This window comes from Medicago sativa, chromosome 5, assembly GCF_051527215.1.
Source record: "Medicago sativa cultivar Bolivia chromosome 5, Bolivia_mono, whole genome shotgun sequence".
NCBI classification, from domain to species: Eukaryota; Viridiplantae; Streptophyta; class Magnoliopsida; order Fabales; family Fabaceae; genus Medicago; species Medicago sativa.
The window spans coordinates 70168725-70194560 of record NC_140753.1 but is presented as its reverse complement, the minus strand read 5'-3'; the positions used below and the strand labels follow the sequence as shown (position 1 = coordinate 70194560).

Genomic DNA, 25836 nt, shown 5'->3' with positions numbered 1-25836 from the left:
AAGTGGTTGAATCTGAAGAGGAAGAACAGTCAAGTTCAGATTCTGAACCAGATGCTGCTGAAATGGCCATGCTCTCAAACAGACTTCAATATCTGGCCAAGAAGAACAGAAAGTTTCTCGCCAAAAGGGGTAACTCCAGAAGCTCAAGGAAAGAAGATCAGAAGGGATGCTTCAACTGTAATAAGCCGGGACACTTCATTGCTGAATGCCCTGATCTTCAAAGAGAAAAGTCAAAGGACAAGTCAAAGAGGTCTACATTCAAACCAAGCAAATTCAAGAAGCAGATTAAGCAGAGTTTAATGGCAACCTGGGATGATTTGGGTAGTGAATCTGGATCTGATAAAGAGGAAGCTGATGAAGATGCAAAGGTAGTTGTTGGGTTGGTAGCAACAGCAACTTCAGAAGCTGGATCAGATTCAGACTCAGAAGATGAAAACGAGGTATGTCTAAGAGCAGTGCCAAAGCAAAGATCATGGTACCTAGACAGCGGTTGCTCAAGACACATGGCAGGAGACAAGTCCATGTTCCTCAGCCTAACAATGAAAGAGGGAGGAAATGTGAAATTTGGAGGCAACCAGACAGGCAAGATCATAGGTACAGGAACTATTGGTAATTCCTCTACCTCAATTAATAATGTATGGTTGGTAGATGGTCTTGAACATAACCTTTTGAGCATTAGTCAATTTTGTGATAATGGTTATGATGTGCTTTTTGAAAAACCCAACTGTACAGTAATCAACAAGGAAGACAAATCCATTGTGTTCAAGGGAAAGAGAGTTGACAATGTCTATAAAATCAATTTTTCTGAACTGGCTGATCAGAAGGTGATTTGCCTACTATCAGTGAATGAAAAGAAATGGATGTGGCACAGAAGGTTGGGACATGCTAACTGGAGGTTAATCTCTAAGCTTAGTAAGTTACAACTTGTGAAAGGGCTACCAGACATTGACTATCATTCAGATGCACTCTGTGGTGCATGTCAGAGAGGGAAAATTGTGAAATCATCTTTTAAAACCAAAGACATTGTTTCAACCTCAAGACCTTTAGAATTACTCCATATTGATTTATTTGGACCAGTGAGTACTGCATCCTTATATGGAAGTAAATATGGATTAGTCATTGTTGATGATTACAGCAGATGGACTTGGGTGAAATTCATAAAGAGTAAAGATGTTGCGTGTGATGTATTCAGTAGCTTCTGCACTCAAATTCAATCTGAAAAAGGATCAAAAATTTTGAAAATCAGAAGTGATCGTGGTGGAGAATTTGAAAATGAGCCATTTGAAGCTTTTTGTGAAAAACATGGAATTTTCCATGAATTCTCTTCTCCTAGAACACCACAACAAAATGGGGTTGTAGAGAGAAAGAATAGAACTTTACAAGAAATGGCCAGAACCATGATTCATGAAAACAATTTACCAAAACATTTTTGGGCAGAAGCAGTGAATACAGCATGCTATGTTCAAAACAGGATCTATATTAGACCTATTTTGGAGAAAACAACATATGAACTCTTTAAAGGAAGAAAACCCAATATCTCTTACTTTCATCAATTTGGATGTACATGTTACATTCTGAACAACAAGCTCTACCTAAAGAAATTTGATGCCAAGGCCCAAAGAGGAATCTTTTTAGGTTACTCTGAAAGGTCAAAGGCATACATAGTGTATAATTCAGAAACACTCTGTGTTGAAGAATCTATGCACGTTAAATTTGATGACAAGGAGCTTGAAGATAAAACTTCAAAGCAAGGTGAAAGTTTTGCAGAGATACAGGTTCCTGAAGTTACTCCAGAACCTGATCAGATAGCTGAGTCTGAAGATAGTCCAGAAGCTGAACCCACATCAGAAGCACAAGATGAAACTGCTTCTGATGAAGCACAAGATGGCTCACATCAAGAAGATCCTCCCAGAAACACATTCAAACACAAGTCTTCACATCCTGAGGAGCTAATCATTGGAAACAAAGATAGTCCAAGAAGAACAAGATCACATTTCAGACAAGAAGAGTCAATGATTGGACTAATCTCAATGATTGAACCTACAACAGTTGATGAAGCACTGTCAGATGATGGATGGATCCTAGCTATGCAAGAAGAGTTGAATCAATTTCAAAGAAATAATGTGTGGGATCTGGTACCCAAACCTCAGCACAAGAACATTATTGGAACAAAATGGGTATTCAGAAACAAGCTGAATGAGCAAGGTGAAGTAACAAGAAACAAAGCCAGGCTTGTTGCACAAGGGTATAGTCAACAAGAAGGCATTGATTACACTGAAACGTTTGCTCCAGTTGCAAGATTGGAAGCAATCAGGTTACTTCTTTCCTATGCAGTTAATCATGGCATAATATTATATCAAATGGATGTCAAGAGTGCATTTCTAAATGGTGTCATAGAAGAAGAAGTGTATGTCAAGCAACCTCCTGGATTTGAGGATATTAAATATCCTGACCATGTTTTTAAACTGAAGAAATCACTATATGGCTTGAAACAAGCTCCCAGAGCTTGGTATGATAGACTAAGTAATTTCTTAATCAAAAATGATTTTAAAAGAGGACAGGTTGATACTACACTCTTCAGAAGGACCCTTGGGAAAGATATTCTTGTTGTGCAAATATATGTTGATGATATAATATTTGGTTCTACTAATGCATCTCTTTGCAAGGAATTTTCTGAGTTAATGCAGGATGAATTTGAAATGAGCATGATGGGAGAGCTGAAGTTCTTCCTTGGCATTCAAATCAATCAATGCAAAGATGGAGTCTATGTTCATCAATCAAAGTACACAAAGGAGCTTCTGAAGAAGTTCAAACTTGAAGATTGTAAAGTGATGAACACTCCAATGCACCCTACGTGCACCTTAAGCAAAGAAGATGAAGGAGCTAAAGTAGATCAGAAGCTGTATAGAGGTATGATTGGTTCTTTGTTATACCTCACTGCATCTAGGCCAGATATTTTATTCAGTGTATGCTTGTGTGCAAGATTCCAATCAGATCCTAGAGAATCTCATATGACTGCTGTCAAGAGAATCTTCAGGTATTTGAAGGGAACAACTAATCTTGGACTCCTTTATAGGAAATCCTTAGGTTATAAGCTAATTGGATTCTGTGATGCTGATTATGCTGGTGATAGGATTGAAAGAAAGTCAACCAGTGGCAACTGTCAATTTCTGGGTGATAATCTTATATCCTGGGCTAGCAAAAGACAAACAACTATTGCTATGTCTACAACAGAAGCAGAATACATTTCAGCTGCAAGTTGTTGTACACAACTACTTTGGATGAAACATCAGTTGGAAGATTATCAGATAACTGCTAACAGTATTCCCATTTATTGTGATAATACTGCTGCTATTTGTTTGTCTAAAAATCCAATTTTTCATTCAAGAGCTAAGCACATTGAAATCAAACACCATTTTATCAGAGATTATGTTCAAAAAGGAATTTTAGATATACAATTCATTGATACTGAAAATCAATGGGCTGATATATTTACTAAGCCTTTAACTGTTGAAAGATTTGATTTTATAAAGAAAAATTTGAACATGCACTACGTGTCTGATTAGATGTTTGCTTGCTCCTGAATAGGATTTTAGGTTCTGAAGTTAGTTCAGAAGCAGTAGTCCATCAGAAGCTCTTTATTGAGGTTCTGAGGAAAACTCGCTTCTGATGATGATGTCAGCATCTGAAGTCCAGAAGCTGGATTTATTACTTTCGAATAGTTGAATTAGTGGAAACGTTGGGAGTTATTTTTTTTAAAAGTAACTTCTGGCCCACTAACTTGGTAGTTACTCTGTGAACTTCTTACGTGGCCTGTATGTGTTGGTGTATAACTAAAAGGGCAATGATGATTTAATAGCTTTGAAAGTACTTTTCACGCGCCCCCAATTTTGTCATTAATGTTATGTTTGTTTGTCTCTTTTGAATTGCAATCGTTTTACTTTTAACACTTTGACAATTCACACACTACTCACTCACAACAAACACATTTGCTCTCAAACCTCTTGCGAAGTAAGCGCATTCTCTCAACCTTAGAACCCTAAAATCTTCATCTTCTTCAAATCTTCGTCAATCATCAAATGGCATCATCAAGTTCGCAACGAGAAGATTCAGTATCTACTTCACGAATGGTCCCTGAATATGACTACAGAGGAAGAAGCATGAAATTGGAAGAATGGGATTTACAAGTTCAGATAGAGAATCCAGTGGATTTTGATTCTCTGGGTTTTCATAAGTGTTGGATCAGAAGCTACTTTGAAGAGCAAGGACTCATGCATTACTTCAAAATGTTAAATGGACCAACATACGAAGCTCTGGTTAGACACTTCTGGGTAAGAGCAAAATTTTACAACAGAGCGGCATCCCTAGCTGAGGAAAGTCAGATGGTGTTAATGTATCCTGAATTAGAAGGGAAAACAAGAGAAGAAATGGGTCTTGCGCCGTTTGTTGAGGATGAAATCAGATCAAGTATCTGCGGTATTCCAGTAAGAATTACTCAATGGCAGATAGAAGCTGTTCTTAAGGTTGAAGCGTCTAGATATTACTCTGGAATTGATCTTTCAAGTGCTGCTGAACAACGCATTTGGAAGGAAAGAGCTAACTTGGTTATATACAATTCTGAAAAGGAGAAGAAATATGCTGAATTAAACATGGAAACCAAGATGCTTCTGAAGATTCAGAATGAAGATTTGTTTCCATGTGGTGATAATGAGAAACCAAATTTGGCTCAGAAGGTCTTTCTCCAGCACCTCATCAAGAAGGAAAAGGTGAATGTGCCCAAATACATGTTCAAGTACTTGGTAGAGTGTCTGAAACAGAGTCAGCTGCAGGATAAACCAAGGCCCTGGGTTCCTTATGGAAGACTCTTATCAGAGATATTCTATCAAGGAGGTGTCTTGGACAGTTTAAGCAGAGCTCAAGGCTACACAGATCAGATGCTGGATACAAAAACTGGAGCATTCATAAATGCTCAAACTCTCAAGAATATCAAGCTGATCAGCAAGGTCACCAAACTTAAGACTGATCTAAGTGAATCTCATGTCGTGTCTGATCTTATGAGGGATTTTCCACCCATCTGCAAACAGGATCCTATTGAATTACAGATGAGGTACATCAAGGAACACTATGTGGCAACCAAAGAGGTCATCAGGTTGGATGAGGTACCTGAGGAAATGTATGGTGGTACTGTGCCTCTGGCAAAAAGCAGAAGTGTTAAGAGGAAAATGACCAAAGAAGAGTATCTGAAGGTTGAAGAATCTGCTAAGAAGGCAAGACCTGATTCTGTCAAGCTTAAGATTGGTGGTTCTGCAATGCCATCAATTGAAGAGGTAGCTGAAGACAACAACTCTTGTGCAGTCCTAAGTTCTGGTATTGCCCCTGTACAACCAGCTATACCAAAGAGGAAGAGGAAGCCAGCTTTGAGGAGGACCAAGGATTTTCCTCATATCACCTTGACAGCTCAAGCTGCTTCTGATTTGGAGTTAAAGGAGTTACAAGGGAAGAAGGCAGCAGCTGAAAAAGTCTTGGAAATTGCTGCTGAGCTACAAGAGTCTGTAGTTTTAGAAGCCAAGCAACTGATGCTGATGACTAGTGAGTCTGCTAAAGAGGATTCTGATCCTGAACCAGAGAAGGTAATTAATATATCATCAGATTCCGCATCCACATCATTATCAGATTCTGATGATTCTGATGATGATATACCCTTAGCTCAACTTTTTCAAAAACCAGTAAAAAGCCAGTCAACATCAACCAAAACCAACAAAAAGCCCTCTCAGTCAACTACTTATGAACCAGTTGGTCACATAATTAATGAGAAGTTGGCTGAACTGGCTGAGCAGAGAGAAAGAGTCATTGATACTATCTTTCGCCTTAACCCTCAACCCCTTAACATTCAACCTCTCAACATGATTCCTCCAGAAAATGTTGAGTCTACCTCAGAAAAGGCCTCTGAAACAACTCCAGAAGCAGCTGCTTCTGAAAATGTTGTTTCAGAAAACCCCCATCAACACACACCTGAACCACATAAACCCACAACACCTCCACAATCACCAACAGCTACCATTGACCCCCAACTCAACACTCAAACATCAACTTCACCACAACAACCACCAACTGAAATTGAACCCCAACCAACTCCCATGGATATTGACAACTCTCAAGTCAATGATCAAAACCTAACCTCTACTGCAAACATTGTTTCTGACCAACCATCAACCTCAACCCCAACTCAACACATCACCATTCCAATTTCTAGCCATGTTCAAGACCTTGAACTTAGTGATTCTGATCCTGAAATTCTTGAACAACCACCCACAAACACTCTGGAATCTGGGTATATTAATGCTGAACTACTCTCTATTCTCTCTCAAATGCATAAACTGGTGGATCAAAGGATGACAATTGATCTCACCAACGCATATGAAGACTCCTGGCATCTCTTCAGAACCGGGCAACTGAGCTAATTGAAAACATAAAGGCTAAGTGCATCAGAGTCAAGCAAGCTTCAGTCAGAAGGCTTATGGAAAATCTAAATCAGAGTCTCAGAGTTAGAAATCCTACACTGCTCCTGGCAAACCAGCCTTTCTTCTTAGAAATGGATTACTTGACCAGAGAAGCAAGGTTGTGTAAGCTTCTGAAGAAACAGATGGCACAGCAGCAGCAAGAGGCTAGAGAAAGGGAACAGGTTCTTCTCCAAAGGCAACAATTTCTTGAAGAACAGTTGCAGAAGAAAATTGAAGAAATGGAGAAGATGAAGAAACAACAACAAACCAACCCTTAGTTACACACCTTAGTGTTATCTTTTGTTTGTTGTTTGTTTTAAAATTCTTAGTCTCTGCTTCTGAAACCATCTTGTTTTATTTCTCTATGCTTCTGAATGCTTAATGGTTCTGAATGCTTAGCTACTTCTGACTTATGTATTATGCCTGGATATTCTTGTTTATTTACATTGCTCTGATTGACTTAGTTATTTTCCTATTATACTCTCTTCTTGTTTGAGGTTTCTTTTTCTCAAAATCTTTTTGTCTTTTATGCTTATTTCTTTTGATAATGACAAAAGGGGGAGTATATGTGACAAGTATTTAAAGGCTCTGAGCCCCATTAAGTGCATTTGAATTTTTTGAAAAACTTATATCATTTTTTTTACCTCATTGGTATAAGCTATGAACGAAAGAAGGAATATCAAAATTCAAGTAAAATTAATTGAACCATTCTTCTTATCTCCTAATTAATTCTTTCAATGATTCAATTTTTTTTTAAAAGCTCTGATAATTTTATTGTGCGAAAAATGAATTTAATTAACCTGGATAGAACTTAGGGGGAGCTTACAAACCTCACCTTAAAGACTATCAGACTCAGGGGGAGTTTGAGCTTACAAACCTCAGACTCTGAGCTTACAAACCTCAGAACCCCAAAGTCAACTTGTTAATTAGATTAACAACAATTGATCAATTTTAAATACTTTTGTTTGTCATCATCAAAAAGGGGGAGATTGTTGGAACAAAATGTGTTTAACAATGAACCTTAAAGAGTTTTGATGATAACAAGGTATTAAAAATTGTAAATTGGACTAGCTAATATTTGTTCAAGTGTACAGGACCTTAATTAGAAAGTTACATCATCATTGGTTCTGAATGAGCAAATAAAGAGCAAAGGAAACAACATAATTGAAGCTTGGACGCTCCTGAAGGCAACGTGCTCCTGAAGTTAAGTCGCTTCTGAAGTAAGAATAGTGCTCCTGAAGACAAGAAGTCCAGAAGTCATATCATCAGAAGCTGCATCATCAGAAGCTGCAGAAGTCATATCATCAGAAGCTGCATCATCAGAAGCTGCCTCATCAGAAGCTATTTCACCAGAAGCTGAATATCAACTGGATTTGCAAAAGATTCAAGAATTGAAGAATTATCACTGCAAAAGCTGTCTATTGGATTCGAAAATGCTACAAAAGATTAGTGGAACTTTGCAACGGTCATTTCAAAGGTGTTTGAAGGCATGTGCTTGCAATTTGGACGAAAGCGTTGACATTTGTACGGGTTGTACAACCACGTTCTCCACTACTCTGTTTTGTGTCCACGCTACAAGACAAGAAAACAGCTCCAGAATACGGCTTCGCCTGCATAGATGTTCCTTTGGATAAGGAATGGATTTCAAATTAGTTCTTCATAGGACAACAACCAAATCAGGCAAAAGATCAAAGGTGAAAGATCAAGCTTCAGCAACGACTCTTTGGGCGCTGGCAATTTCACAACGTCTCTTTCACACCTCTATATAAAGAAGTGAAGACTTAGAGTTTTGGCAATGCAAGAACGCTGAACGAAAGACTCACAACATTTTTACAAGTGCCAAACCTCTGCTGAAATTGTTCTGCATTCACTTAGAATTTCTGTGTCTTATAGTCATATCTTAGAAATTCTTAAGTCCATTGAGTCTATATCTGATTTGTATTGTGAGCACCTCTGATTGTATATCAAGTGTTCAACCTTAAACAATTTTCTGTGTAATTTTGTTTAGTTAGGAAGTCTCTTGCAATTGTGCTTGAGCAGGAAGTCTCTTGATTGTGTTCTTGAGCAAAGAAAGTCTCTTGCTTGTGTGCTTGAGCAAAGGAAGTCTCTTGCTTGTGTGCTTGAGCAATTGTAATCAGATATTACTCTTAGTGAAATCTCCTTGGAAGTGCAAGGGGGACTGGACTACTTCCGGATTGTGGAAGGAACCAGTATAATTGCTTTGTGTCGTTCTTCTTCTCTCTCTCTGTTTTATTCCGCTGCATTTAGATTCTGATCATCACTTCAGAAGCTGTCTCACTTAGCTTCTGATCAGTGTATTCAGTTGTTTAGGAGAAACGAAGAATTTTTCAAAACACAATTCAACCCCCCTTCTTGTGTTTTTCTCACCTTCAATCACTACAAGAAATTTAGCATTTTGCGACACTTCATCTGTGACCCTTGCTTCAAAACTGCCTCAAAGTACACATTTGCGACCTTTGTTGCGGCTGTTTGGCCTAACTGTCGCAGGTTTTAAACAAAATTTTACAACATTTGCGACCCTTACCTTATAACTGTCGCAGGTGTTTTTTGTTAAATAAATTAAAAGCCGCGTTCTAAGTTTCATTTACCCTCTCTACCCAAAATTTCATTCCCCGCTCTCACTTTCCCCCAAAACCCCCAAATCTCAAACTCACTCACCACACTCACCACCAACTCAGTCGCTCCTCCCTCCTTCACACTCGCTCCTCACCACACTCACCACCAACTCAGACGCTTCTCAGTCGCTTCCTCTTCATCGTTATGGCTCTCACACTCCCAACCTAGCTTCAGATTCAGATTCGTATCTTCTCACAAACCCTAACCTAGCTTTGAATCGGTTCAATCGATCCTACAATCGGTGATTCAGATTCACACTCACCACCAACTCGGCCGCTTCTCAGATTCGTATCTTCTCACACCCAATATTGCTCAGATTCCAACTCACTCGGTCCACAATCCATCACCTTGATTTTATTGCTCTGAAAGGTTAGTGAATGACCTTTGCTAAATTGATTTTTTCTGCTAATTTGTGATTTAAAATTTTAGGGTTTCTGATTTGGGTTTTAATTTGTAATCATTCACCTTTGCTTTTATTGAAGTTTTGACATTACAGACACTAACCCAAGCATGGGCAACATCTAGAGAACATTTGACAAGAACCCTTTTAAAATGATGTTTAAACTTTGAATGTTTGAAAGCTCTACACCTGCGACAATAGATGCTTTTTGTTGGGAAATAAAGAGAAGTGGAAAATAACAAAATAAAGAATTCTTTTAATTGAAACTGTACAAATTTTGTTCGCTTGTTTTGATTCTATTGTGTTTCAAAGTTTATGTTTTGTCACATTGCCTTGAGAAGATTGACGTTTGAGACGTTAGTTGGCCCATTTAAGGTATTTGATAGGGAAGCATCCCTTTGGGTTAGTTGATGAAATAGTTTTGTTTTTGACAGGCTGATAAGGTGACTGTGATGTATCCTATGAGATTCAATGATTCGATAGACATTGTTCTTGCAACTTCATTCTTGCAGGTATGATTTCTTAAATAATTTGTTTCTGTGAGGGTCACAGAATTTAAAAAGAGCAGGGAGAGAGAGTTGTACATTTTTGTTACATCTTTCATACCATTCTTTTGTCGTGCTTTGGTCCTTGTTTGGGTGTTTTGATGGTTTTAACTTTCAAGCTTTATTATGATTTAGGAATTTGTCGAAGCCAGGCGTACAGCTGGACTTAATAATACCCCTCCCTGTTCATGGTCTCATACTCCACCACCAGAACTGAAAGGAGTATCTACTGATGCACTATCTGCAAATGCAAGATTTGTATCATTTGGTTAGTGTCCGGATAAGCTGTCACAATGTTTGTTTCGTTCATAGTAATGTTATGTATCACTGAAATGTAATATATTCAACTTCGCAGTTATCTTCCCTCGTCATGTTGAAGGCCCAAAACTGGATCGGACAGTATGGAGTCTATCAACTTTTCACGCCTATGTTAGTTATCATGTTAAGGTTGGGGTCTTCTTTGTCCTAATATTCTTCAGTTGCATGCACAAAAATGATATCACTTCATGTGTTAAAGTATTGAGTCATGACAATGCTCTTACAAGGTTGATTTGGTGTCAATGACATATTACCATCTTTTAGACTTTTACATGTTATTTATGATTACGAATATTATTATAGCATTGACAACATAAGTAAGTTTTATACACATGTTGTATCATAATGAATCATAACTCACAATGACGGCACATAAACATAATATGTTATTTTCTTAAACATCTTTGCAATTTTTTACATAAAAACATATGGTTGGATGTCCGTGTGTAATTCTTTCACATTGTCAGTATACCATTTTGCACTCACAATGACTAAAATTGTGAATTATTTTTTCATTAAATTTAGTATATTTTCATTGAATTTACTTTTACAATAAACCTGCCTAAGAGATGTTTCTCAGTATACCATTTTGCTTATTTGTAACAGTGCTCCGAAGGATTTATGCATACTAGGATGCGTCGTCGTGTGGAGTCTTTGATTCAGGTAATCTTGCATGTTATTTTATACTTGTTCAAGCAAACTTTTGTGGTAGGTCATAGCGGTATTTTTTTGCAGTACCTCACCCTAATTCGACGTTACCGAATATGCTTGATTATAAAAAGAACAGTTTATACTTGATATTACATGAATGGTTAGACACTTACTTGAAATTGATTAAAACTGATCTTATTGTTATTTGACAATACAAGTTGTTACATTTATAGGTAAATGTATATCTGGTATGTTTATTGTGAGAGATAACTTAATATTCCCACCAATCTTTAGTATCTGCTTGAGTTTGAATGTGTCTCTTCATGGTTAGAAGAAGCTCGACATTGGGGGTCTGTATGTAGGAGTATTAACCAGTTGCAATCTAGCACCCTTATCTTTTCTAATATATCAAGTGTATACTTTCTCTGAGAAATGACAATACCTATCAGGGCCAAGTCTTTAGGTCACTGATACCTTGTTGATAATCTCCTGTAGTACATGACCAAATAACTACATTTCTACAATGGTGCGTCTAAAGAATTCTAATATTGCAAGCTTGCCAACATGGTCATTGGGAGGTGGTTCAGACCTTGATTATTTTTAAAGCCAATGTAAGATCATTTCTGCAAACCGATTTTGTGCTATTATATTAACAATGTGATAATTTATTGATAGAATAAGTTGTATAAAATATTGCTTGCTAAATTGGACTGCAGATACATAAAACAGATTACCTGAATGGAGGTACTGCCCTCCATTTGGCTGCTTTAAATGGCCACACTCGGTGCATTCGGCTAATCCTTGCAGACTATATACCAAGCATCCCTAACTTTTGGGATATCTTACAGACAGGTGATCAGACATCAATCTCATAATTTGATCAAAGGTACTCTCACTCAGAAGTTCTATTGTAGTTATCCATTATAAACTGTTGCAGTAAGTTAATTCTGTCTTTGAATGGTTGCATACAAAGTGGTGTTTGTGAGGTAATTAACAAAACTTCTGATGGAGGCATCACTGCGCTGCATATGGCAGCATTGAATGGCCATGTTGAAAGTGTGCAGTTGCTCTTGGACTTGGGAGCTTCTGTGTCCGAGGTGACCGTAGAGGATGGAACTACTATTGATTTAATTGGTAATGATTTATCATCTCCTAGTTCATGTGATTAAGTGATGTCAAATACTTGCTTTGGAAAGTTGGCATTTATATTCCTACTATCTCTCGATTGTTTCCATATTCATTTGTGCTTCTTCATTTTTCTTTTGGAAACATGCATAATTGGTATTGTAATCAAACCTACACACCCTGGCCATTTCTCATCAATATTGTTCAACATTTTGGTTTGTAGAGAAATTTTAGGAAGTGCATAGTTGAACTTGATAACTAACTTACTTTACAATGGCTTGGCACAACAAAATTTGTAGTGGTAGAAATTCAACTGCAACTCATGTTTTGATTGGCGTTGAGTTTGACCAAATCATGCTAGCACAGTGATTTTATTGAAGCTTCAAAGTGTACGTTTGTTAAAATCATGGTGTCCCTCTGTGATTCTGCCAATCTCACCCCCCAATCTAAACATTTACTATATTCTAAACCAAAACTGTTGATTTATCCTCATATAGCATGAGCTGGAAGAACAGTGAACTATTACTAAAAACCTTTTCATCATATTCCATTATCTACATTCTACACATTGCACTGTTTTCCTCTTGTCTAATGTTTACTAAGCACAGCCTTGGTGTCTGAGTGGGTTTTTCTCCCTCTTTCATCCACTTCTAAATCTTAGCAGTACAGCTCTCAGTAAACATTTATTGAATTCAATTAGGAGATATTATAACTAATTTTTTTCCCTTGTACTACATAAGAGAAAATGCTACATGTTTAAAGTGGACCACTAATTGCTATCTATTTTTATTTACAGGTTCTGGGAGCACTCCACTCCATTATGTAGCATGTGGTGGAAATGCACAATGTTGTCAGGTGTGTTTCTACTTTCTTTTAGAAGACTGTTTCATTTTAGGATAAAAATATATTGCTGCTCTTCATATTGAATTTACATTTATTTTTTATTGTGTATTATCTGTTTCTTTCAGCTATTTCTTGATTTGTATTATGTATTCTCAGTTCTTAGTTATGTGCAATCAGGTTTCACCGTCGTTCGCACTTGATCAGCCCTCCTCAATTTTCTCAAGGTAAAATTTATTCATTTGAATCATTGTTACCGGTATAGAATGAATTAGGAAATTAATCTTCAGAACTTTTGTTATTGATATGCTCGATTACGAATTTTCATTGCTAGACATGTTACCCTGAATATCAATCACAGTTTTTCCATCCATCATGCCTTACTCCCCATTGTCATTACTACTAAGTAAGCTGCTGCTGGTGTTGCTATTCTTCTAGTTCTTTTTCTTCTTCGTCTTCTCATTATCACTGTTGTTATTACTACTACTGACAGTGGGTAGAGACTAGAGACTTTTGAGGTTGTGTGGTTTTTCCTTTTCTTCACTACCTTGATGGATAGCGAGAGGCTTTTATGCATAATGCACATGCGAAAGTTTGTACATATTCTTTGACAAATATATCATAAAGTAATTATAGTTTCATTGCACGATAAGTTAAAATCCATGACTTTGGTGACTTTATTGCGTATTTTTGTTAATTGGTGTCTTATATGATGTTTGATTTGTTTTTAGGTGGAAAGACTTCGAACGACCAAACAGGGCATGACATTCTTTGGAGTCTATTCATCGCCAGTTGATCAAAACAACTTCCTCGTCATAGAACATCTACATGATTAAATTTTCATGTTAGGAGCTTAAGAAACCTAATTGTATCACTTGTTTGTGTTTTATAGAATCATTTTATATGAATGTAAAATTCATGTTAGTTTATGAATTAATTCATATTTTTTATCTATGAATTATAATTTAGTTTTGTAATAAAAAGATGATGAGTAAAAAATTCTATTAAAAATTCATGAAAAAACTGATTTATTTATTTTTTTAAAATAAATTCAACAATTGCGACAGTTCCAAACTGCTGCAATGGGATTTTAATTTTTTTTTTCATCAATTGCGACGGTTATAAACAGTCGCAACACCCCTTTCAAACAAAAAAAAATGTACTTTGCGACTGTTTTGAACTGTCGCAATACCCATTGCGGCTGTTGCAGCGGCTGTTTCGTGAACTGTCGCAAAATGCTGTTGCGACCCCAACATCCCTAACAGTTCAAGAACAGTCGCAGATTTGAATTTGCGACCCTTAGAACAGTCGCAATCCGTCATTTTAAGGGTCGCAAAATGCATTTTTCTAATTACCTGATAATCTTCTTAGAGTCCTCTTATCTTTGCGAGATGCCCCAGGCGGGTACTCCTGTGTCTGAAGGAAAACCTTGATATCATGAAACCAAGGTTTGCCGTCAAAGACTGCTTCGGCAGCAAACACATAAGCGGGCCTATCCAGGAACTTGACACTGATCAAGGGCACATCATTGTGATGGTTCACTTTGATCATTGAAGATAAGGTAGCTAGAGCATCTGCCATTTGATTCTCCTCACGAGGTACGTGGTTCAACTCCACTTTGTTAAAGAAGGTTAACAAACGTCTGGCATAATCTCTGTAAGGTATCAACCCAGCATGATGAGTTTCCCACTTTCCTTTGATTTGCTTAACCACAAGAGCTGAATCACCATATATCTTAATTCTCTTAATCCTCAAGTCAATAGCTTCCTCAATATCCATAATACAAGCTTCATACTCTGCAATGTTATTTGTGCAATCAAACCGTAGCCTTGCAGTAAAAGGGATGTGATGGCCTTTAGGAGCGATGAGGACTTCCCCAATTCCACTACCATAGACATTAACGGCTCCATCAAATATCAAACCCCATTCAAATTCAGGATCAGGGCCTTCTCCAAACAATGGTTCATCACAATCTTTCATTTTCAAATACATGATCTCTTCGTCCGGGAAGTCAAACTTGATAGGCTGGTAATCTTCAATTGGTTGATGGGCCAAATGATCAGCAAGGACACTGCCTTTGATAGCTTTCTGAGTGCGGTACACGATATCATATTCGGATAATAACATCTGCCAACGAGAAATTCTTCCTGTCAAAACTGGCTTTTCAAAGAGGTACTTGATTGGATCCATCCTAGATATCAACCAAGTTGTGTGATTAATCATATAGTGGCGGATACGCTTGGCAGCCCAGGCTAGAGCACAACAAGTTTTCTCAAGTGCGGAGTATCGAGACTCACAATCAGTGAACTTCTTGCTTAAGTAGTAAATTGCATGCTCTTTCTTACCAGTTTCGTCTTGCCGACCGAGTACACAGCCCATAGAGTCTTCTAACACAGTCAGATACATAATCAAAGGTCTACCTTCAACTGGAGGGACTAGAAGTGGAGGTTCTAGCAAGTACTCTTTGATACTGTCAAAGGCTTTCTGGCAATCATCGGTCCACACAATTCCTTGATCTTTGCGAAGCAATTTGAGTATTGGCCCACAGGTAGCGGTCATATGAGAGATGAATCTGGATATGTAATTCAACCTACCAAGGAATCCTCTGACTTGTTTCTCTGTTTTTGGAGCAGGCATTTCTCTGATGGCCTTGACTTTATCGGGATCTACTTCAATACCTTTCTGACTGACAATGAAACCCAGAAGTTTCCCGGATCTAACACCGAAGGTACACTTATTAGGATTCAGACGGAGCTTGTACTTTCTCAACCGCTGAAACATCTTCAACAAATACTCAACATGCTCTTCTTCAGTACCTGACTTGACAATCATATCGTCCACATAAACCTCAATCTCTTTGTGTATCATATCATGGAATATCTTGGTCATGCCCCTCTGGTAAGTAGCACCAGCATTTATCAAGCCAAACGGCATTACCACATAACAGAATGCACCCCAAGGTGTGATGAAAGATGTCTTTTCTCTATCTGCAGGAGCCATTTTGATCTGGTTATACCTGGAAAAACCATCCATGAAGGAGAACACCTTGCATTTAGCCGTGTTATCAACCAATACATCAATATGAGGTAAAGGAAAATCATCCTTCGGGCTAGCTTTGTTCAAATCTCGATAGTCAACACACATTCTGACTTTGCCATCCTTCTTTGGGACAGGTACTATGTTGGCCAACCATTGAGGATATTCAGATGTGATTAGGAAACCGACATCAATCTGTTTTCGCACTTCTTCTTTGATCTTGAGGGCCATATCGGGATGAGACCTTCTCAACTTCTGCTTAACTGGAGGACATTCAGGCTTCAAAGGCAGATGATGTTCCACAACTTCAGCATCTAGCCCGGGCATATCCTTTTATGACCATGCGAATATGTCAACATACTCTCTGAGAAGCTCAACTATTCTTTGCTTAACAGTTGCATCTAACAATGCCCGATCTTGATCTCTTTCTTGTCCTCCTCGGTACCCAGATTGACAGTTTCTATCTCCTCCTGATGAGGCTGAATAACTTTTCTTTCTCGTTCTAACATCCATCTGATCTCATCAGGAATCTCTTCATCCCCCTCTACCATAGCCTCATAAACAGGGACCTCAAAGTTGGGAGGAAGCATAGGGTTACTGTGTTCAACGGGCTCATTTATGTTCAGTCTGCACATGATTTATGATTGATTTCAAATGAGTAAATGCAGACTTTTGAGTTTGATTTTTAAAAGAAAAAGAGAACAATTTTTGGTTTTATGTATTACCATTTTTCCAGAAAAAGAACTAAAATAAAATAAAGTAAAGTAAAATAAAGGCCGTGATAGAAACGACGATTTTCATTCATAACAAAAGTACTTGAAACAAAGACAAAGCCCTACATGATTTCACTTTCGTCTGGGGCAGGACGAAAGGAGTTTTCTTATAGAAAAACAAAGACAAAGACAAACATATTACTTAGAACGAGGTATCACATAAGGAATATCCACAGCGATCCAGTTGCAGCAGGCTCCTCCAGGTGTCACAAAGACAGGTGCCACTTCCTCAGACTGATCCTCAATGATAGCATTAGTTTCTGGCGGAGCATGAATAAAACCAGCACTATGAAAAGTACCTCCAGTAGGGTTGAATGTCCCAGGCTTGCTATTAGGGAAACCAATTCCCTCCTTGCGCTTGTTCTCCGACAGCTTCACTAGCTGACCCCAACCTTCAGTTTTCCCTTCCTGAATCACCCTCTGAGCATCCTTCAAAGAAGCCATACTAGTCTCAATCTTCCCCACACTTCCTTCAGCATATAGACCTTGAAATGATGACCCATCCGAGCTATTACCACCAATGTAAGAGAAAGCAGACAAATTACTGACCAATAGAGCTGACTCCCCATTCATGGTTATCAGTTTTCCATGACTTACGAACTTTAATTTCTGGTGGAGAGTGGATGTCACTGCCCCAGCATCATGGATCCAAGGCCGGCCAAGTAGGCAACTGAAAGAGGCCTGGATCTCCATAACCTGGAAGGTAACCTTGAGCTCATGTGGGCCAACTGAGATAGGCAACTTTATTTCTCCACATACTGACCTTCTAGTTCCATCAAAAGCTCTCACCGTCACATTGCTGGGCTGCAAGAGAGCCTTCGAATATGAAAGCTGGTCTAGAGTAGACTTCGGCATCACATTAAGAGCAGAACCTGTATCTATCAAGACATTGGAGAGAGAGTCTGATTTACAAAGAACAGAGATAAGCAATGCTAGGTTATGATTCCTTCCTTCCACCGGGAGGTCTTCATCGCTGAAACTTAAATTGTTGCAAGCAGTCACATTCCCTACAATACTCTCGAACTGTCCCAAAGTTAAATCGTATTCCACATAAGCCTGATCTAGCACTTTCATCAGAGCATCTCTATGGGCATCAGAGCTGGACAAAAGAGACATTATAGAGATTTTAGCAGGAGTTTGTAGCAATTGATCCACAACCTTGTACTCACTCCTCTTAATTAACTTCAGGACCTCATCACTATCCTCATAGACAATCCCGTTGGGCTGTCCCACAACTTTACCTTTACCTGGGATCTGCTCTTGCAATGACTCCTCAGCTGGAGCATTAGTTTCTTTCTGAACAACGACAGGGATAACACGTCCACTCCTCAAGATTTTGCTACTTTCCGCAATGTTGTCCACAAGGATTGGTGAATCTAAAGGTACCTTTTCCCCATCTTCCAGGATTGTGTATTCATAATTGTATGGAACGACTTTTTGAGAGGCATAAGGCAACTGTTCTGGTGGGCAGATCACCAAAGGAGTTCCAGCTGGCTTAGCACGGTTGACCGTTATCACGAGTGGTTCCCGAGTCCTGAATACCGGAGTGACAACACAAACTTTTTTGTCTTTCTCTTTTCTAGTAACAACAAGCTCTTTTCTGTCTAGCAAACCTTGTACATCATTCTGGACTTGCTCACAACCATGAGGATCCACTGAACATATACCACAAGCCTCATGATCGTGGCTAAAGAGAGTTGCTTCGCACATCTTCACATGTATCGGAACCAGCGGAGTTTTGATATCACATGCATAAAGAACACAACTGTCTTCTTGGATCATGTTAATGGCAGGCCCATGAGGTGGTAGAGGGTTATTTGGAACAACAGGGTCAGGGTCTGTGAAGGCTAGTTCTTTATCCTGAATCAGCTTTGAACTTCGTTCTTTAAAGGGTAACAATGCTCAATATCATGACCAGGAGCTCCTTGGTGAAATTTACATGTGCGATCGGCACGATACCAGGCAGGCAGGGGATTTGGCACCTGAGGGCGTGCCTTGAGCTGTACCAGATTTCTTGCAAGGAGAGAGGGTAACAAATCCTTATATAACATAGGTATGGGAGGAAATTGGTTTCTAGGAGGGCGAGGCTGTTGTTGAGCTTGAGGACATTGTTGTTGTTGAGGTGGTGGAGGATAATATGAGTGTTGGTAGAAGGGTTGAGGATTGTATGGTTGGTAATTTTGTTGATATAGTGGTGGATAATAAGGTGGAGGTGCCTGAGGCCTTTGCGGTTGGTAGTTTAGGTTACGTGGAGGGGGCATTTGTGGTGCAACATTGGCCACATAAGGGTAGTTTGGGTATATAGGCTGAGGTCCGCCATGGGCCACCATGCCGACCTCTTGAGCATTTTTCCTTGGATATCCACCTCCAAGCTTCTTATTACCATTAGACGACCCACTTGATGAGCCATTCGCTGAACCATTCGAGGATCCCCCTGAGGAACTTCCTGACGACCCACTTTCAATGGTCAAACGTCCTTCACGGACCCCCTCTTCGAGACGCATTCCCATGATCACCATATCATTGAAATTGTTAGGAGCTATAGCGACCATATTCCTGTAGTAGAAAGGGTTGAGAGTCTTGAGAAAGATCTTAGTCATCTCCGGGTCTCCTATCATCACGACAACCTGTGATGCGAGCTCCTTCCACCTCATGGCATATGCCCTAAAGCTTTCCTTGTCCCCTTGACTTTCAGCCCTGAGTTGTTCTCTATCTGGAACCAGGAATCCATTGTAATCATATTGTTGAATGAAGGCTATTCCCAACTCTTTGAAGGTATGGATCTTGTCTTTCTCTAGCTTCATGTACCACCTTGATGCAGGATCCGCCAAACTGTCGAGGAAACAGTGGATGAGTAACTTATCATCTCTAGCGTAGGCAGACATCTTTCGAGCATACATAGCCAAATGAAGCTTAGGACAAGTGTTTCCTTTGTACTTCTCAAATTCTGGCAACTTAAACTTGGGCGGTATCACAACATCAGGGACGAAACAAAGTTCGTGGGCCTCTGGACCAACAACGTCTTTTGCACGGAGAGCTTTCACCTCTTGCCACATTTCATCGTACTTCTCACGCAAGTCTTCCACTCCATCATTTCCTGCCACACTACCTGAATGATAAACCTGTTCATCTTCTTGCTGAGTGGCGTGGACATGGGGTCCTACATTAGTCACGACAACCTGAGGAATTGGCTGGCCAGGCTGAACAAATGGTGTCGATTGTTGACCATAATGGAATGACATTTCCGTAGTACCAGGACGAACACCATCATTGATCATCTGTGGCATGCCCCAAGGATAACCGGGAGGCATGTAGTATTGAGAAGTAATACCAGAAGGACCAGGTGGACGGAAGCTCTGATTGTACATATCACCAGATGAAAAACCCATCATGAGAGGCTGCGCAGGCCCAGCAGATGTCACGGCAGTAGGTACTGGCTGTGGAGTACCATTAGGTGCAGCAGAAGCGACCACAGTAGGAATTGGCTCGGAGACCACTGCTTGTTCTCTTTCAGCCATCAGAGTTTCCATCATAAGTGCCATCTTCTCTAACTCTGCCTTCAGATTACTAACATCCGCTCTGAGCTGAACGTTTTCCTGTTCTGCAGTTGCCATCTTCTTCTTGATGTATGCTCTAGTGTGGTGAATATGAGTAGGTTTGTACTGAATTCGTAGGGCCACTTTCAATTACTGCGGCAGAATGGAATGAAGTGTGAGACTTGATTTTGACACTTTTATGAATGCAGTATGATGCATGAGGTGCTATGTGCAAAAAAATGTGCCATTTTTTCATTTTTATCGAAGGACTTATAAAAGTAATTTTGTAAACATAACAACTTAAACATTACATTAATGAAAATATAGTACTACAAGATAATTCCCTTTCTAACAACCAATCCAAGTGATAGACTTACAAATGTAAAGTACTATAAGATAATTCCCTTTCTAACAAACTGAGCCAAGGGATAGGCTCCAAATGTAAAATACTACAAGATAGTTCCCTTTCTAACAACCAAGCCAAGGGATAAACTTACGAATATAAAAACACTACAAGATAATTCCTTTTCTAACAGACTGAGTCAAGGGATAAACTCCAAATATAAAACATAAGACAGTAAACGACTCTGGGAGAAACTCCGAATACTCTAAGGAGATGGATAAGAACATGTGTTGGCAAAGAAAGCACTCCGTTTCTTCTTTAGTCCTGGGGCCCTGTCAAGTGCGGCATCTTTTTCTTTGATGATAGCTTCTAATCGGACAATCTCAAGGCGTCTCTGTTCACTTTCCCAATTCTTTTGCTCTAACATACCCATTACTATCTCATAATCTTGTTCTTTCTTGTGGAGTTGTCTCTCCAAAATGGCTTTTTCTTGGTCGGACGCATGCAAACGCTCTTGGCACTCTTTCTGAGTCTTTGGGGGTAAAGGTCATGGTATTTCTGGATCGGTCGCGGACACGTACCTTGGTATGGGGTAGAGCATGCCGAAAGCCACAGCCCTATCGATAACTGTAACACCCCGTTTTCCCAACGTAAAAATTTCATAATTAAAAATCAGAGTAATTCAACTTTAAACGGAATGCTACACTTCTTAAAAATTCATAAACTGAATAAATAACAATTTATTCTTCAAAATCATTTAACATAAGTAATTCAAAACTTCGCAGCGGAATTAGTTCATTCAACGTAAAAAGTCTTTGGCACGCAGGCCTCATCAGAAAATCTCATGAGTCTTAGTTCAATATTTATTCATAAAAGTTCATAAACAATACGTAAGGAATAGAAGTACAGTCAAGTCTCATCCCGTTACATATCAGAGCACCTAGACACACATGTGAGGAGTCCACTCACGACGCCTCTAATCTTGATTACCTGCAAGTTACCCATACGAAGAGCAACATTTCCAAGCAGAGGGGTGAGATTTCTCAAACAATAATATAAAGCATATAAATCATGTAAAGTACATTCAACAACTTAAATATCCTATAATTCATTAATCATATCTAGCAACTTAAACTTCCTTAACTAGTATCATTATTCTTCCTACAATAGTCATATACTTCATATTATATCATCATATAAATATCATCACATATCTACAAATATTAGTCATAAGCATTATCATATATTCCTTTTAATCATAGCATCTTAATCATAGACATAAACATCATCATATAACATCAAGTACTAATCATAACCATAATCATCAAATCATAATCATCAACTCATAAATAAACATCATCATCAAAACAATCATGAACATCAACAACAATAATCATTTAGCATCTATAATCATCATAACAGCTTCTTAATCAAACTCATAATCGACTTCATAATCATAGTCATAAACAACTTCATGATCGACTCGACTCTTGACTTGACAATGCGACTCAACTCGACTATGCAACTCTTATCGTCTTAAATCATCTTGAGTCATCATGAAAATGCAAATGCATGTGGTACCAATCTAGGGCATAAGCCCTCGTCGCTTGTGAGCATAAATATACTCCTAGGGCATAAGCCCTCGTCGCTATTGAGCATAAATATACTCCTAGGGCATAAGCCCTCGTCGCTATTTGAGCAAAAGCTCCTAGGGCATGAGCCCTCGTCTCTGGTTGAGCATAAGCTCCATCGTCGTGGTTGAGCAAAAGCTCCAGGGCATGAGCCCTCATCTTTAAATGAGTATGCATGGACTCAACATCTTACGTCTTAGAAACTTCATGAACATCTATGACATCTTAACAACTTGACGACTTCATAACGACTCGACGACTTAACAACTTCATATCATCTTAACGTCTTAACATCTTAACATCTTAGCATCATGACAACATATGGATCACATAAATAATTCATGTCATATCATAATATGACAATATCAAATGATGATAAACAACATCTTAAAATATCATATTCATCAATCATAAACAACATCATATAACATCATATTTAAACATCAACAATAATTCACTATGTATCTTTGTAAAAACATAATAAATTATCCACAACATATTTTCATGTCAAACCAAAGCTACTGGAAAGGTATCACAAATATCAACAACTTTCATGTTTACAACAAAGATCAATTCAAAACAGAAACATATGAACAAAACGCAAAAACATGAAACAGAGAATGTTGTCACCGTACAATTTTGCTAAGACCTCCCTGTAGTATTTTCATCATAACTCAAAGACCAAACATCATTTTCATGTCAAACCAAAGCAGCTAGAAAGCTAACAAAATTATCTAAAACTTTCATGTTTACGCCTAAGACCAGTTCTGTACCGATCAATACCAGTTTTCATTTTAAATTCGGAAAAGTTGTGCTGAAAGTCCATAAAAATTCGCTGTGACCTACGTGCAGTAATTTGACCATAACTCAAGTTCTATATATCGTTTTGACGTGAGACCAACTGCATTAGAAAGCTAACATCCATACCTACAACTTTCGTGTTTACACCTAAGACCAATTCCGCACCAATCAATACAGGTTTTAATATCAAAATTCGAGCAGAATGCAGATTTTCTACAAGTTTCACCTAATCTCATGGTTCTAACCTCAAAACTACTTTCAATAATCATCCTATGGATTATCTAAGGTCTGTACACAATTTCTACATCAATTCAACAAGTTTTCATCATCTAATCATCAAAACTCTCTCAAAACCCTAATTCTCAAATTCTCACAAACTCTCCCCAACTTGTTAGATGTAATCTAATGATTTAACAACTTAATATTAATGCAAGATAGTCTCACCCTCACCTTAGATTAATTCCTGAATCAGCAGCATCGTTCTTCTTTCCTAAGGTCTTCTCCTCTTCTCTTGACTTTTCTCTTCTCTTCTCTTCTTGTTCTCCTCTTTTCCAAAAAGTGGTTTCCGGTAAACTCTTTCTAACATAAGTTTCTCTATTTATAATACTAAAATATTCTTCCCAAATCTATTTAGGCCCAACAACTTATTCTTCTTTCTATTCTAACCCTCAATTCCACTCACACTAATAATCCTCGTAATCTTATTTATTTCTAAATTAAATATATCTCTCACAAATAACAAATATATTTCTACACCAAATAACAAATATATCTCTAACAAATAACAAATATATTTCTACACCAAATAACAAATATATCTCTAACAAATAACAAATATATTTCTACACCAAAAAACAAATATATCTCTAACAAATAACAAATATATATTATTCTAGTAAATACCAACATATAACATAACAAAACATCACTCATCAAAATAAATCGACTAAATCATAAAAAGACATCTAATCTCAAAACTACGTCCAAATCTACTTACTCTAATAATTCTCATATTCTAATAAATAATAGAATAATGCCATATAAATAAATAAATCACATAAATACTAAAATACTAACACCTCATATAAATAAATAAATCACATAAATAGACTCTAACTTAATAAAAATAATTAAATAAAAAGGAGGGCGTTACAATAACCCACTGAGTATACGACTCGTGGACAAAACTCTGTTTCTTCCCTAGCTGGATCCCATCGAACATACGAACAGTATACCAAGCTCGCTCGAACAACCTCCTCAAATCGGTGTGAACCTCACTGTTAAGGTAGAATTCGCCGGACAAAAAACGACTATCAGGCTGCGCTTTCATAGGGTATCCGTACTGGCGCATGGCAAGGTGATTCCTCGACATGTACCAATAAGAGGCACATTCTGAAATTCCCCACAACTACCGATGATTCCTTCAGTGTCGGCAGCAGGATGAGCCCAAACAATGTCGGCCGGAGTGAGGGGCATAAGCCTTTCAGACCAAGAAGCTATTCCGGTTTCGGTCCTGGCAAAGACAGATCTGGGCAAATGTGAAGCAAACCATTTGTATAGCAGAGGCGCACAGCAAACAATAGCTCCACCCTCTTGGCGGTGCCTATAGTGGATGGAGTGGTAAGTGTTTGCAAGGAGGGTAGGGACCGGGTTGTTGGTGAGAAAGATCTTGATTGCATTGATGTCAACAAAACCATCCATGTTGGGGAACAAGAAAAGGCCATATATGAGTAATGCAAGAACGGATTCAAAGGCAACGGTCTTTCCAGCTTTGGCAAAGTCAGAGGCTTTCCGGTAGAGAAATTTAGCAGTTAGGCCTTGGAAACCATTTTTGATTGTGAAGTGGGGTTGAACTAGGTCGGAATACTTGAGGTGGAGCACCTTTGCAATAGTAGCCTCTTTAGGTGCGAGTTCAAGACTAGTGAAGGGTATTTCTTTGGACACCGGTAAGCCAACCCAATAGGAATACTCCTCGAGCGTGGGGAGCAACTGATAATCCGGGAAGGTAAAGCAATGATAAACCGGGTCATAGAATTGCACCAAAGTTTCCAAAATGCCATCGTCTACCCTCACCCTGATGAGATCAAGCAACCTCCCGTAATGATTCTGAAATCTCTTAGGATCAGATACTTGCTCTCCTAGCTCCCTTAGCCTCATCAAATCCGGCTTCTTGAAACTATACCTCTGGGTAGCCCTCAATTGTGGATTCATCTACAATGTTTACAAAAAAACTTTGTCTAAATCCTTCGATAATCTTATGAATGAAAAAGAATATTTATGGATGAATTCATGAATGCATGATAATGCTAGAGAACATAGAATACATGGAGGGCTAGATTCACAATGTTGGAGTTGAAGGGATAACAACGCCATTTGGTAAGGACTATGGTTTCCATTTGCACAAGTAACAAGGGTTCTACCAAGTTCCCAACTTACAACTACCCTTATGGATATCTCGGTGCGTAGGATTCACTCCTAGACCAATAATTCGTAAGGAAGTCTAGTTTGAGTGTAGTATCGCGTGACGACCAAAGTCAAGACTACTCTTGGTTTAGTCTCCGCACTACGTCCTAATAAAAGGCCAAGATGGGTTAAAGGTGATCTAAAGGTCCTCAGCGCTTGATGGATTTCAAAAATAATAGCGCCAATCACGACTACTCATGGTGACGTATATGTACTCTTGAACCCACGTTGAGTGGA

The 25836-nt window shown here is 38.6% G+C and overlaps 3 protein-coding genes across 4 annotated transcripts; 1 reads left to right on the top strand and 2 right to left on the bottom strand.

Moving 5' to 3' along the window:
* The first annotated feature begins 9112 nt into the window (after positions 1 to 9112).
* Positions 9113 to 13089, top strand: LOC146924486 (actin-related protein 2/3 complex subunit 2A-like). Of its 2 annotated transcripts, none has more exons than XM_085709499.1 (8): positions 9113 to 9506; positions 9972 to 10049; positions 10218 to 10350; positions 10438 to 10529; positions 11007 to 11662; positions 11768 to 11937; positions 12025 to 12185; positions 12973 to 13089. In XM_085709499.1, the coding sequence occupies exons 2-5, from the start codon at positions 9990 to 9992 to the stop codon at positions 11196 to 11198; spliced, it is 477 nt and encodes a 158-aa protein (XP_085565625.1). In that variant the 5' UTR covers positions 9113 to 9506; positions 9972 to 9989; the 3' UTR covers positions 11199 to 11662; positions 11768 to 11937; positions 12025 to 12185; positions 12973 to 13089. The 2 variants fall into 2 exon arrangements, with proteins under 2 accessions (XP_085565625.1, XP_085565624.1); XM_085709498.1 differs by lacking the exon at positions 9113 to 9506 and having other exon boundaries at positions 9957 to 10049; positions 11007 to 11463; positions 11547 to 11662.
* A 3364-nt stretch (positions 13090 to 16453) lies between these two features.
* LOC146924485 (uncharacterized) lies at positions 16454 to 20439 on the bottom strand. The gene is made up of 3 exons (XM_085711862.1): positions 18785 to 20439; positions 16968 to 18701; positions 16454 to 16679 (listed from the first exon to the last, which is right to left on the bottom strand). Exons 1-3 carry the CDS (start codon positions 20437 to 20439, stop codon positions 16454 to 16456), a joined length of 3615 nt encoding a protein of 1204 aa, XP_085567988.1.
* Positions 20440 to 24462: 4023 nt separating this feature from the next.
* On the bottom strand, positions 24463 to 25347 carry LOC146924484 (uncharacterized). Its single transcript, XM_085711861.1, has one exon. The coding sequence runs from the start codon at positions 25345 to 25347 to the stop codon at positions 24463 to 24465; it is 885 nt and encodes a 294-aa protein (XP_085567987.1).
* Between the last annotated feature and the right edge of the window lie 489 nt (positions 25348 to 25836).